The sequence below is a fragment of the Phalacrocorax aristotelis genome, chromosome 4, assembly GCF_949628215.1.
Source record: "Phalacrocorax aristotelis chromosome 4, bGulAri2.1, whole genome shotgun sequence".
Classification (NCBI taxonomy): Eukaryota; Metazoa; Chordata; class Aves; order Suliformes; family Phalacrocoracidae; genus Phalacrocorax; species Phalacrocorax aristotelis.
In genome coordinates, this window is record NC_134279.1 from 25,630,299 (window position 1) to 25,645,501 (window position 15,203).

The 15,203-nt window shown below is 39.6% G+C and overlaps 1 protein-coding gene across 2 annotated transcripts; it reads right to left on the bottom strand.

The window, feature by feature from the left end:
- Positions 1-2,280: 2,280 nt before the first annotated feature.
- LRIT3 (leucine rich repeat, Ig-like and transmembrane domains 3) lies at positions 2,281-15,072 on the bottom strand. Of its 2 annotated transcripts, XM_075090658.1 has the most exons (4): positions 14,843-15,072; positions 13,140-13,618; positions 4,735-5,040; positions 2,281-3,702 (listed from the first exon to the last, which is right to left on the bottom strand). In XM_075090658.1, exons 1-4 carry the CDS (start codon positions 14,956-14,958, stop codon positions 2,600-2,602), a joined length of 2,004 nt encoding a protein of 667 aa, XP_074946759.1. In that variant the 5' UTR covers positions 14,959-15,072; the 3' UTR covers positions 2,281-2,599. The 2 variants fall into 2 exon arrangements, with proteins under 2 accessions (XP_074946759.1, XP_074946758.1); XM_075090657.1 differs by having other exon boundaries at positions 13,140-14,951.
- Positions 15,073-15,203: the final 131 nt, after the last annotated feature.

Below are 15,203 nucleotides of genomic sequence, written 5' to 3' on the forward strand. Positions count from 1 at the left end.
CATCACTGTTCATAGTGGATGACTGATTCAGTATTGCATTTCAGAAGGTATTATACAAATTGACTACAGGTGACAAAGTCTATCTCATAATGTTTCTATCATTAATATTAACAATTTGCATCTGCTACCAGAATTATTTATTCAGCTCTTTAATTAAACCGATGCAGGGTGATGCAGGGCACATGTCTTTATTGTGTGATTTGGCCTTTGTATCAAACTCCTACCGAAATTCCCCAGCAAATTTGCTGTTTTGACATGAGGTCCAGAAGCATGTCGGGGTTACGTAACCCTGTTGTCTCAAGAACTGTGGAAAAAATAATGTATCTCATGTTTTCTTGAAAGAACACGCCCTTTATAATACATTCCATCTTTGATATATGGATAGCACACATGGTCATAGAGATTAATTTCTAACTTTAGGACACGGTAATTCCACAAGGATGAGTCAAACCAAAAGGTTTCACGTTTGCAAGTGAGCTCTCTCGAACGAGCTTTGCACCACCTCACTCTGGTATATTGATGTATCATCTACAAGTCAGGTGACAGCACTTTTGTACTCCAGAATTAGATTCAAGTTTCTTGCAAAGTTTTGAAACCTGAAATAAAACGTTCTCCAGGAATTAAAGATAAACGTTAAAATAATTGCTTTCATTAATGACAAACATGGTGTTTTTAATTGGAAACATCTTCAGCAACTGCTACTGGCTACACTATCTATATGGAAAATAGAAGGCATTTGCCTTCCATTTGTAACACTTCAGGTCCCCTTAAAAATGTAGTTTATCATAAACTGCTTGTCAGATGAACCTTGGTTTTGATACAGAAAGGATCTGCTTTCCAAAAAAAACCCCAAATTTCAAAAAACCTGACAAAGTAAAAATATTCCACTCGGAAAACTAAAAACATCTTCACTGCAATCAAAATTGTCCATGGAAAAAGATCGCTTTTTAACCACACACACTAGTAACACAGAAAGGAACACCAAGGTTAACACTAAAAGCATATGCAGGTAAGCTAATTTTGCACTTTTGAACATCTCACCTGCTTCCTTACTACAGCTCCCATGGTCTCAAATACTAATTCTGTTATTCCTGACTCTCGAGCACCATCATGTAGGTGCTATGGAGATTTTTCAATGTGTTCGTTTTCTGCCATGATTTTATGTTGGTTTTTTGACTGAGTGTTCTCCTCTTGCCAAGATATGCCTTACAAGATAAGCTCTCTAGCCTTCCAGCAGGCAAAATTTAATCCTACACTAGGGACACCAAGAAATGCCACTATTTTAAAGCTAACTAACTAAGCTTTGGTTTGCAGCTTTGAGAAAAATTTCTCCCTCTGGAAAGAGAAGATTCCCAATTTCCTAGCAAAACAAACAGTTCTTCCAGCCATAGAAAGGTCCAAGAAAACAATGCAGTTGTAAGTTTTAGGAAAAACTGTGGTTCTCAATTCATACATACTATGTACCATAGTATCTGAACCTAAAACAATAAAAGCTCCGTTACTTACTTCAGGCAATAAAAAAGCAGCCTCAGAATAGACAATTCATTATTATCATTAACAGGCAATTCTCCATTCATCATTACTCTTAATACTTGATTTTTTAAACACTGGGAAGCATGCTTAAAATTAACTTTCACTGTGCTCACTGAACTTCATTACACATCCAACATGACCTGAGGACAACACCTCCTCTTAGTGCATCTCAAAATGTATTATATTACTACAGTGTAGTTCATAATATTGTGCAATATCTATATAATATATAGGTATATGGGAATGTGTGTTGTATTAAACAGTACCACAACATTTTCTGTACAGAGATTTCTTGGATATGCATCCAAGTAAATTCTAAGGCTGAGATTTGCAGTAAGATCATTTGATGTAAATTAACATTATTAATATCTAGTATCTCTCACAGAGTTACTCATAACAATATCTTACCTGAGCTTCAGAACGCTAAAGAAGCTCCTTTGCCATAGCATCTGCAAAATCACAATAAGATGTGTATGAACTTCTCGAGAGTCCATAAGCTGTGGCTACCTAGCTTCAGGCTTGATTGGCCTGAGATCACTTCCAGGCCAAGATACTGTACAACAGAGCTGTATGATGTCTCAAAGCACAAGCTGATGTCAGAAGGAAACCTGTATTTTCAAATAAAGTCTTGACCTCAATAGAAGCAAACTGTTTTCCTATTATTTTTAAGTACATTGGTTTTATGAAGGTTGTGATTAATGTTTGATAAATGCAACTAGCACATCATACAGTAAAACGAGAAAGGAGAAAACAGAATTATGTTTTAATGTAAAAAAAAAAAAAAAAAAAAAGATCTTTAACCAGGCAACCATTTCGTGCTGTATTTATCTTTTGAAGAACATCATTCCTTCACATCTGAAGTCACAAACTAAAAGAGGAAATAAACAGGCAACATTTTTCTTCCATTATCCCTCCTACCCCGCACCCTACCCATCCAGTAGACTGCATTACATCAGATAATATTTTCCGACCACCACTTAGCACCAACCTGCTTCCAGATGCAGTATCATCATTTTGGATTAACTTTACCTATTGCATATTCCATCTATTCCACCCTCACCCATGTTCAACACAGATACTCAGACCTAGAGCCCTCACTTTTGAAGGTCATTTGAGAATCCATGCTTGACCTAGAACAAAGGAGAAGTCTTTCCGACTCATCTGTGTACCTTCGTGCCCAGAGCTGCTCACCGGCATTCACTGTTCGAGGCTTCAGAGACAGTGTTTCAAATTTCACATAGGTCTCTTTTGCAAGGTCAGCTTCCCTTGCAGTTTTCGGTTTCACATGAAGTTTTAAAACTTTGTAGAGTAAGAAAAATACCAAAGGTAAAACAACCACACATGCTGCACTGCTGGCCAGTATCAGAATAGAAAACTGAGAGCTGCTTTCATCACTTAACCTATCAGTGGAGAAAATAATGCACTGCTCTTTTGTAGGTGGCACTCCTTTGGGTGACACACATGCCATATATTGAGTACTAGGCTGCAAACCATCAATTGTGACTTTCTTTTTGCTAGAATCAGTGCTCAGAGGCAACATATCCTTCTCACCGTACTTGGAGTATAACACAGTGACTGCAGAGTTTCTTGTGGCATTGACAGTTTTCCAAGTTAAGGTCACTCTTTCATCAGTTTCACTGATCACCCTTAGGTTCTTTACAGTAACATTTTGTTCAGCCATACCTGCTGTATTCAGTGAAGTCTCCTCACCTTTTGTGCTTATCGCCCCAGCCTGCTTTGTCTCCTCACCTTTCTTGCTTATCTCTCCAGTCTGCTTTTTGTTTCCGTTTGTCACTGCTTTTGAGTTTTTCTTTCCATCAAACATGGGCCTGGATTGCTTCCTGTCAGTTAACCTGATGCTCGTTGATCTTTCAGTGCTAACCAGTGCTGTGGTGGTTGGCGTGGTGGGAAGAGGTGTGGTTGTCCTCTCAGGTTCTTGCTTGGATTCCTCCCGAGTGGTAGTCTGTCTCTCTGCCTCTTGCTTCCTTATGTATTTCTGTGGTGACACAGTTGTAGTAACTACACCAACCACTGTGACAGTAACAGCAGCTTCTGACATTCCTGCTAAGTTCTTGGCTTTACATCTGTATTCTCCTGCATCCTTGTATGAAATCCCTGTCAAGCTTATTATGGACCATCTGACACCCTCTCCAGGTGTTTCTTGAATTACTACAGGAAAATGCAAAGAGTAAAACATTATAAAAGGGAGCTAAAGAGAAAGTAAACATTATTAGACTACTTCTTCCCTTAAGTTACTTCTGCCAGAAGGAATCACACGTATTAAACTTAAAAAAAAACCACGCACACAAACTATGGAACTCCCTGCCATACAATATTATTGCAGAAAAGCACTCAGCTTGGGTCAAAATGGCATTGACTGTCTGGAGGAACTACAATATAATTTGCAGTTTCACCAAGTAAAACAAAACCACATAAAGAGAAATCAAATGCCTGAAAGCTGCTAAGTGACTAGGAAATACAAGTCTCACTGACTTCAGGTGACACTGAACATACTAGCCATTAAAAACATTTTTGCAAATTACCTTTGTCTTAAGGTATTTCAGCGCTTTGGACTATTACCTTCTTCAGACCTACGATTTAAGATAACTGCTAACTACTTGGCATTAGCAAGAAACATTTTTTTATATTTAAGTTACTACATAAATATCTATCATAGCAGCCAGCATGATACCAGACAACCACAGCCTCTTTAACATTCAAGATGGATGATGCAATTAAACAATAAACATTTGCAAATAATATAGAAAACATGATTTTGGAAAATTCTATGTTTACAGTGCTGAGTTTTAAGTGGCTCAGTTATGGCCTCACTAGCTTTTTTAACGTGAACATTTTGAACCAAAATGGAGATTCCCGTAACAAATTCTCCTTTCTGCTTTTCAGCTCCTGAGTTAGGGCCCAACTATCCCAACCTCCATTCCCCTTTATTCTTTCCCTGCTTCATCCATCTCCCTCCTCCACACACATTGTTCTTATCACAGACCACCTCCAGAATCAGAACAGTCTGTTGGACCTGTTCAGACCAAGACCTAGACAAAGAATTTCGTAACAGCTGTTGCACGGATACAGTTGCCAGCTTGGTGCAATACCTGATCCATTGTTACTCATTACAATGATCTCAAAGCACAAGCAAACCAACAATTTCAGGCTCTCCCATTTCCTATAAAAGAGCAGTTATACCTGTATAGTTCACTGGTATATTGTCTGACCTAGTCCAAGTAAGCTGTGGCGTTGGGTACCCAGTCGCATCGCAGCGTAGCAGAACATTGCTTCCCAGCGGGGAAGTGATTTTTGTCGCCGATGTCATCACAGATGGTTTAAGACACTGCTCTAACTCAGCTCTCTGGAACAAGATTCCTGCCAGGCTCTCAGGTCCACTACATGAAACCAATGGATCAAGAAGTACAACTGAGATGTCCACAATTTTGGAAAATTCAATTAGCTTTGAAATGCGACAGTCACAAAACCATGGGTTGTCCTGCAAACCTGAAGCAGGGAGGGAAGAGGGGGAAAAAAAAATAATTTTGTCAGGCAATATATGGCTATTGTGATTACAGCATGACGCGCGACTACCACCAAGTACAACCAAGGAGAGCCGTGGGCCTATTCTGAGTCAATCTTTTCTCCTTCGATTTGTCTTTTTTGTTTGGCTCATTGGCGGGGGAGTTTTTGCAGAGGTGAGAAAGAACGGTATGAATGGTTTTTAAGCAAAACCTTTACTTCACAGAAGTTTACAGAAGCATAGTATTATACTGGCACGACCTTTGCTTAATTTTGCTATTTATCTACGAAAAAACACTTTGAAAAGATGTCTTAAGACTGATGATACATTTTCACCTACCTGTGCCTTCTGGAAAGAGCTTCTCAGGACTATTGCATCCTGTCACTCTCCTCTGCTCTTAGTCCTTCTTTGGGCTCTTACAGTTTGATCTTCTCAGACCCTTTTTTCAATGCTTGCAGAGAACGTGATGATTTAAGGGTTTAGAGCTTACACCAACATCTCTGCCCCTTGAAAAAAGGATAAAGGCTGAGGAGACAAAGCTTTAGGCCAATAAAATTCTTATCTGGCTCTGAACTGTACCGATATTCTTAGAAATCTGGCTTCAATTTAGGACAACCTCTGAAATATATTCAAAAAGAAGAGTAGAAAATGGGAAGGACCCTGAAAAAAAAGCTGATGACTACAATATTTTTATGATGGCACACAAGAACACTCTCTCTCCTCTTCTGTTAGAGGCTATAACATCTGCTTCTTGACTCCAAAGTGTTTGAATGAGAGGCTTCTCCCTCTTGGTCAACTTATTATGGTGAAAGAGACTAGCCATTTCTGAGGAATGTAAGTCTAAATCCTCAGCTGGTATTGATTACTCCGCTATGTCGACCTTCATAGAGCAACAGCGGCTTCACCAGGTAAAACACCACACAGCGTATCACTCATGAGTTCAAATATTTTCTCATTTGACTTATGCTTTTGGGCATAACTTTTTTTTTTTTCAATATTAACAATAAACAGAACTTACAGTCTGAAATGAGGGATGGTATGCGAGAACCCCTCGCTATTGAATTTACTGATTAGTGCAACAGACAAGTCATATTAATTAAACCAAAATTAAAAGAAAAAAAAATCTGAAACACCTGCTAATATTTTCCAGTGTCTATTTTTAGGAATTATCAAAATAGCTAATGGAAAAATTCTGCTTTTTTTCTGGAAGACACTTGTAAATTAAAGAACACACGAATAATTAAATACTGCTTCCTTTTATCGCCTGACCAAGATTAGGTTATTTTAAGCACAATGGCAGTGATTGGTTAAAACTGTTGTAAACCCCAGTTAATCCCCACTCTTTAAAACAAGACTTGACCTGAAGAGATTCCATGACTTTGACATCACAATCCAATTTCACCCCTTCCAGACGTAAGAGATTTTATGTCTATTCAGTACTTATTGCCAGCTGGAACAGAGAAGGAAAAATCACAGAACCTGTATCAGCAACTGCTTTTCTTAAAAAAAAAAATATCTCCAAAATATTTATATTTTTCCTGTGAACTTCACACATATATTCACAAGCAAAAGAGACTCCATCTGAATGTTTCCCATATGTCTAGGGACAACAACTCTTTGTGCCCAATCAAGCACATATATGTAACTATTGTACTCATAAATTAGGCAAGCTTTAATTTGTAGCTAGAGAGAGTTTGAGACAATATTCCCACTTGGGTTTTTTTTCCAGTCTCACTTGCTTTTAAGTAGTTAATTTTCCTCACTCTATTAGAAAGATACTGTATGAGCATTTGAAAATTAAATTCCCCTAAGGTACAGGGGGAAGACAGGATCCCCTTGGAACAAGGTCTCAACTGCCGGAGTTCCTCCATAACAAATGCTGCTAAAATGCATGTGAACTCCTAGGACGGCCTCTGTGCTATCTAGAGGACAGAAGCACGGGGCAGCTGTGCTATAAGCACGCGGCAGGGCAGGAACTCTGGGTCCATAGCGTTAATCAGGGCAGATCTGCAGTATCAGTAGGGCTCCCAGCCCACATACCAGGCAGCAGATTCTCCCCTACATTGAACACCACCGAAAATATTTCTTCTGCGACCTTTCTGCATCCTACAAGCTTTACTCAGGAAAGGATGGGCTTTATTATTGTTTCTACTAGCAGCGCCCAAAGGTCATTTAAATAGAAAAGGCCATTCAAATAGAATAATAGAATCATTTAGGTTGGAAAAGACCTTTAAGATCATCGAGTCCAACCATTAACCTAACACTGCCAAGTCCACCACTAAACCATGTCCCTAAGCACCACATCCAAATGTCTTTTAAATACCTCCAGGGATGGTGACTCAACCACTTCCCTGGGCAGCCTCTTCTAGTGCCTGAGAACCCTTTTGGCAAAGAAATTTTTCCTAATATATATAAATACGCAGCTTTCATATTCTCCCAGTGTCCCGAAGATGACCCAAAGGAGTTACAGTAAGTATCAGAAACTGACAAAATAGAAGGAATGATGAAGCAAAGATGGATAGTCCTCAGATTGGATGGTCATTCAGTCCAGTCTGGGACACAGGTTTGGCCATCTCAGATCATTCTGAAGTCCTGGTTGCAGCTTCAGAAGAAAGCTGTAGTCCAGAAGACTCTGTACTCCTGTGGTTTAGTGCAAAGAAACAGTTATTTCAGTTAGTCACCTTATCCCCTCCATCCGTCATGCTTCCCAGTGGAACTGGCTAAAGCATCAGGACTTATATAAATACATAGAATATATACAGCTACAGGAGTTCCTTCCTTGCCTCCATGGCTCATCCCTTCTATTTATCTGTGTCTCGCCAATATCTGACAGTATTCACATTATTTTTAGTAAGCTTGCACAACCATCTTAAGTCATTAAGTCATGTGAATTCCCAAAATGAAAAGATGAAAGCACTGTTGAGTTGGAAGCAAGGATAAAACACTGAACTTGATTATACTTCAGTTAGCTATTGAAGACAACAGAAACGGGAATGTAAATGTAGTTTCCAAACTACAAAGGGCATTCTGAAATTTAACAGCTTGTGTTTACAAGATAATAAAAAGTGAGAACAAACACCTGAAAGAATAAAGAAAAGGTTAAAAAAAGGAAAAAATAATGAAGAAAGTGTAAAAAACAGGGAGCTTTAATAAAGGAATGAGATGGAATCCCTTCAGGAAAATAATTTCTTAAGAAGAGAAAATAAAAATAATGATAAGTCTCCAACAGCATGTGTATCTGATGGAACACCAAGTCTTTATAAACCCTGGATTCTTTTGTAGAAATATTAAAGCAGCTTATTGACCTGTGAAAGAAATACTAACTAAGGCAAAACAAACACTGATAAATATTTATGGCTTGCAATATACCAATGCCGTTTATTTTAACATTAAATATGGATTATAAATTGCTCTAAACCCCTTTCTTTATTCTAGATTTAGCATATTTAAAATTTACTCTCAGATTTATATGTATGCTTGTGTGTACAATGCAAATAAATGTATACGTGTGTCTGTGCATGCACATTTTTGCAGTCTTCTCAGTAAGCAGGGTTTCCCCATGCTGTGTCAATATGGACTTTAGCATTCCAAATAGCTACAAGCAAAATTTCTTTTGTAAATTAGTAACCAGTCTCAGACCATAACTTGTATAATATACTGCTTTTCAGTTGCTATAAAATGGCAGTATGTGAAATATTTACGTTTTGGGCTGATGGAAATATTCACCCCAGCTTGGGCCAATCTACCCGAGGCTCTATTCCAAGTGAGGCTACAAAATTTTTGATCCGTAGTTCTAAACGGTAAAGCATGATTTCGACACTGTGTCCCAGTGTTTCCTACACACAGTAACTGCTAGGAAGTAGTTTCAGGTAAAGCAGCATCTACCCAATGGCCCAGCATAACAGCTGGGAGCCTGATGGACCTGCAGCATTTCAGATTTTTGGCACCTCTACGTGCAACAGAGGCACATCTCATCTAACTGCCACTCTGTCAAATCCTGGATTCCTCTGTTCCTCTCAGTGACTCATTAGATGTAATTTCCCATACAAAAAACTACTACTGCCATCATTCACACTAGAAATTTCAGTCTCTGTAGCCAGTGCTGAAACTTAGCTATGATTTGGATCAAAATATTAGGCTATAGCTCCAGAGGTAACCAGGAGAGAGCCAGATGGACTCACACGCTGGTCCCTTGATCATTTCCACTGCTTAATTTTCAGATCACTCCACAGCTTTGTTTTGAACTGTTCCAGAGGGCACTCTCCAAGACATGGTCAGATGTGGCTCCGAGGACAGTTTGCACTCCAGGGATTGCTCCCTGAAAGGCTTATGGATGAGACCACACCAAGGATGACACTCTCTATCCTGCTCTTGCCCCCAGCGTAAGTGCAGCAGGCTTTGCACCTCCAAACTATCCTGCATGCCTATCAGTCCATCAGGCATACAACATACCCTTGTTATTTTATATTACAAAAGCACAGTTCTATGGGCCATGATGCAATTCTCACATTACTTCAGGCAGTTTGAACTGAAGAAAAAACACCCTGACCCACAGAGCTACTTTTCAGAGTCACTGCAGCATCCCTTAACACCCACAGAAAACCAAGGGCTAAATCTTACAAAGTATGGAACAGCTAGTCAGCTTTGAAGAGAGCTGGCCCTAAAACATGTGGATGAGAGCCAGAGTGAGCCACTTGACCACAGGGCCAGGAATCATTCCCTGACCCTCTTTCATTTAGCATAGTGTCCACACAGAGGAACATCATACAGTGGGAGGTAACAAAAAAACCCAAATCCCTAAGTATGGAGATTATGAATTGGAATAAGGAGATGCCAACCTGCCAGTCCCTTGGCAAAAGCAGTCCGTGGCTCCTCCAAGAGTCCTTGATGCAAACATGGGGAACCTGAACTTTCTTTTACATGCAACCTTCTTGATGCTCAGCCAAGACACTGAAGATAAAATTGCCTCATGGTGTTAAAAAATGCATATGCACAAACATTTGAGTTTGGGGCTTTGCTGTTGTTGATCTTGTTAATTAAATACAAGTGACAATCTTGCTTTGCCAGAACTAGGAGAGAAGCCAGCTCAAGCCATAATTGCTTATACTAAGTAGAATCTGACTGCTGTTTTCCTGACTAGACAAAAACAGCATTTATTTGCTCTGGGTTCCAGCTTCTAGTAGAGCTCTGGCTGCAGTTACCATTCCATATAGGCACATAGGTCAGGCTCAGTGCTCCCACAGAGCACAGCTGGAACACATAGGATGCTCTTGAGCACCAAAGCATGCAATTGTGGGCATCACATTTTAAAAGACCCTTTTTTTTTTAAAACCCAAAGGAGTCCAAAGGAAACTAGTAACTATGGTAGAAAATTTAAAAAAACCAACAACAACAACAGTCTATAAAAAATTGGTGAAAGAAATGGTGTGATTAGTTAAAGCAGCAAACAGGGAAGGAAAATGCATGAAAGGTTGTTACAGGAGATGGTAATTAGTTTTTCTGTACGACCATCTCATGTAGGACAAGAGGTAATCAGATTAGTTTGCAGTAAGGGTGATTGAGGTTAGATATTAAGAGAAACTTTCTCACTATCCTGATAGACAAGCACTGGACGAGGTTACCAGAGAAGGCTCTGGAGTGGTCTGGCCACAGGCCTTAAGAACAGCGCTGACTAAACCAGAACTGTTCGGTCCATCAGGACCTGCATCCCAGCAGGCTGGAGGCCTTTTTGAAATCCTTCCTGGCCACACACCTCTGTGATCCTTATCTCCACCCTTAGAAGAGGAGGAGAGTATCTATGGGATATGTTTCTCCTCCCTCAGGCTCCAGCAATTCTGGCAGAGACAGGAGGGGTATCAGAGAGGAAGCAATGTCACAGGGCACATCTTGCTCCTTTCGTTCTAAGCCAGCTTCTATGGTAGGAGCATTATAGACATCTCAACTCCTAGGTCACCTTTCTAGCCTGATAGTTTCTATCAAACATTCATTCCTGAAAAGCAACTGCTTTGTAACAGTCCATCAACAGCAACCTAAGGATGAGCCTCTGGCGGTGAGTGTGAGTGGCATAACCACAGCTTTGCAGGCTCCACTAATATAGATAATAATGGAGACTAAGTAACCTTGTCAAAATAACCCACGACATAAAAAGCACTGCACTTTCTAATCTCCAGAGGAAGGGGATGTTTTCTTGTTCACTATAGAGTTCCTTATGTAGCAAGCACCGTCTGTCTGCATTGGGATATACACTCACGAGAAGGCTACGATGTCAATGAAAGAAAATTCAGCTAATTATCCACAGCTGAACTAAGGTAGATTTACTCAACATAACACAATGAAAGTACTACCTTGCATTTTGCATTCTCAGATCCAAGTCTAGAACGACTGCACAGAGCCTTGCCCAGCGCATAACATTTAAAAAGAAAGAGAGAGAGAGAGAGAAGCAAGGCGCTGTTTGAACCCAGTGTGTGTTCCACTCTGGAGACCTGTGCTCAAACCCAGCTGTAGTTCATCAATGAAAACGATCCAAAGGTCACATCCCAAGCCTCTAGAGAACTCAATGCTGGCACCAGAGGGTTTGCCAGGACTAGAGGAAGCTGGCAAAGTGCCTGCACCGACAAAGCCTGCAGATGGTTGCCAGGGGGAAGGGGAGGAGAGAAGGGGGGGAGGGAGGGATGGTGTTTTTTTATGTTTGTTTTTTGGGTTGGTTTTTTTGTTTGTTTCTTTTGTTTTGGTTTTTAAGTTGTGAGGGCTATGTAAGACAAGGAAACCAAATAACCTCTGGGACTCCCACATGAGATTATCAGGAGGATTAGGTCTAGCACAGTCAGCTCCTACTTTACTGCCTCCTGTAGCCTTCAGTGTGGGGACAGGGAAAGGGGTACTGAGCTGGACTTACTTCTACAGTTTTTTCTTTTATTTTAAATCCTGAATAAACAAAGATCCTACTAATGCTGCAAACCTACAGTTACCATGCATGCGAGGAACTCGTTTCAGTCTACTTGCATCTACTGTTACTTATACGCAATCTCACCTGAATGAGAGTTTCAAATTTCAAAGAACAAATGAACACTGCATAGTGGGGGCTTAGATCAAGAAATTGGAAATACTGGGCTATATGACGCAGGGCAGATATTTACCAGTGGGTATAGAACTACTGCAGTAGAGAGAGCCAGGTGGCTTTCCTCCCTTCCACCTGCTACACTACACCACATAAACATCAAAACATGCACTTATACATAAACAGCGACAGAAGAGAACACTATTGACAGAGCTGTTGCAGCCATGTTCTGAGACTGCAGAAGAGAAAGGGCAACCTGCAAGACCAGGAAATGGTGAGAAAGCGTAAGATAAAGCAGGAAGTCACAAACAGAACTGATGTGATGGTATACTACAGAGATGGAATAAAACTATGAAAAAAATCAGAGTGTGGCCAAACTATTCTTAAATAGTGACCGTAACTACTATAAAAAAGTTGTAGGGATTAGATTTCTCATCTCTCTTTCTCATATTCAACACATAAAATGGGAAAAACTTCACAATAATCAGCCAGCTTTTGAGCAAAACAAGGTCAACAGGAGTCTCGAGGAGAGCAGAGTTGCCCTCTTATGAGCCACTGATGCTGTCTGCAGCACTGTGTCTCAGGACAGGCTTCATATGAGCATCAACTCTAGCTACTTGTTTGGCTTGTGAGCCACTGGAAGAAACAGTTGCAGATGGACATGCCTGCAGTTGCAGCCACACACAGTGATGAAGAAAATATCATCAGAAACACAATTTTTGGAAGTCCTGCATTTATATGGATACAGAATACTCCATATGGCTTGTATGCCTGTAGGCTGGAATCTCATAGATTTTACTTCAGTTTTATAGCTTTGAGATAAGAACATACATGGAGGTCACTATCTTCATTTTATAGTTTTCTGTCACCAACAGAAAATAAATAAATAATTACAGAGCAAACCAGAAGGCTGACCTAGATAAAACCTACTCTCCCAAATCGCAAGCTGGTCCCCTACCTACTCTCACTTGCAACTTAATGTTTAGGTACATTTTAATCAGGAATGAGACAGGCTGTTTAACATACCCAAAATTACTCTCTGGGTCACCAGAATGTCTTTGTTCTTGGACAGGACAGCTTCTGAGAAGGGGGGCCAAACGTCCATCAAGTCTGATGGCAAGGTGGTTAGCTTGTTGCTGGATATGTCCAGGTAGGTGAGGTTTCTCAGGTACCGTCCAGCGTCAGCGGGAATGCTGGTCACTTTATTGTTGTGTAGATCAAGAGTCCGTAGGTTGGGCATCTCAGCCAGTGATTCCCAAGGGAAAGTTGAGAGCAGGTTACCATCCAGCCGTAGCTCATGCAGTTGTTTCAGGTTATAGAAACTGCTGATATCAATGTTGGCTACACAGTTATAAGTTACCCACAGGTATTTGAGATCTACTAGGTAGTAAAAGGCTTCAGTTGGAATCCTTCGTATGACAGTTTTCTCTATACGAAGTTTTACAGTATCCACAGGAACATTCACAGGGATCTCATACATATCAGGATCATTACAGAGCACAGACCTAGCATTAAAAAAAAAAAAAAAGAAAAGAGATATGGCCATTTCTTTATCAGAAATTTGTATTCCAGATTTAAATGCAAGTTTTATTACTTTCTGCAACACTACTAGCAGAATAAAGAAAATCAAATCAAGGACAGTCGTCTGCATTTAAAAATTGAAAAGACAAACATGGAGTTTCTAAAGAGAAAAAGAATACATAATAGCAATTATACTTTCACATGAAATCTAGATTTGCTTTATTCTAAAGCATATAAGCACTATCTTCTGTCCATCATTCTTTTGGCAACTGAAAACCAGAAGCCATTGTATAAGGAATAGTACATGCATGCATTTCAAGTGGGAACTGCTTGCCATCTGTTTTACTAAAATTCAGAATACTGGATTACTAATTTCTAATTTTTCTGCTTTATGAAGATTCAAAGTATTTGCCTATGCTTAGCTTTCAGAATAGACTCAGCATCGAAAGTGTTAGCATATTTCTCTAAAGGAGAGCTTTCTAGCCCTCTTTCTGGTGTCTACATAGAAATGACATGCTTTTTAGAAGTGCTAAGACCTTTCTGCTCCTGATGACTTCAGTGAAATGGAATTTCTAAGCATTTTCAAGAATCAGTATGTTTCCATTTTTCTGGGGTACATGGTTTGCACATATTAGCATGACAATTCCCCGCCCCTCACTAAGCCAATCTTTAATTTTCTCCCTCTTTTCTCTATACTTTTACTGTATTTTGCTTTCTCCTCATCCAGCTTTATGCCAAAGATACTGTGACAATAAGTCTCAATGACAAACAGTATCTCGCAAAATTGATGTGACAATACCCAGATCAACAAATTTCAAATTAACCTCTTCATTACCAAAAATTATATGATTTATCCTGCAGATTAAAAAAGAAGGAACTACTGTATTTATTTAAACCAGAATCACCTTACAGTAGAAAACTATTTTGTAGAAATAGAAAGGACATTACAATAGTAGGAAAATCTTGGAGCAGAAAGACATTGCCTTCCGCAAAAACTGAAGATTTAGAGTAGCTATTTGCTAAGTACAAAGCCATAATCACCATCTGCTCCTATTCAGGAACTCTGCTAGCCATATAACACCAGTGTAAAATATGCCTTTATTTCAACTATGCTAGAACTAATCTGCAATGTATGAAAATGTTATTTCCAGTTTCTTCAACCCTTTTCCTTATAAATTGCCTTGTATAACAAATAATAAAATATATACCTTGTTCCAGTGCCATCACTTCTGCCATGGTAAATGCAAGTGCATTGTGAAGGACAAAACCCATGCATTTCTTCAAAAAAACTCAGTAGGAGGTAGAAGTAAACAAACAGATACATGGCTACCTCCCAGCAGAACTGATATGCAAAAATTTGAAAACTTTATTCCTAGGCACTCATGTGCAGTGTGCTATGAACGTGAATGTAGACATCCATTTAGTAACAGCAGATTACATCAGATTAGCTGAGATCTGTAGTTGCTTAACCTTCAAATGTATCCTGGAAGGGATCAGTTAAACCAGCTCATTCTTTATTCTGTCAGAAGAACACACTCTGTTTCAAATCATATCCAGCATGTTTCAAGG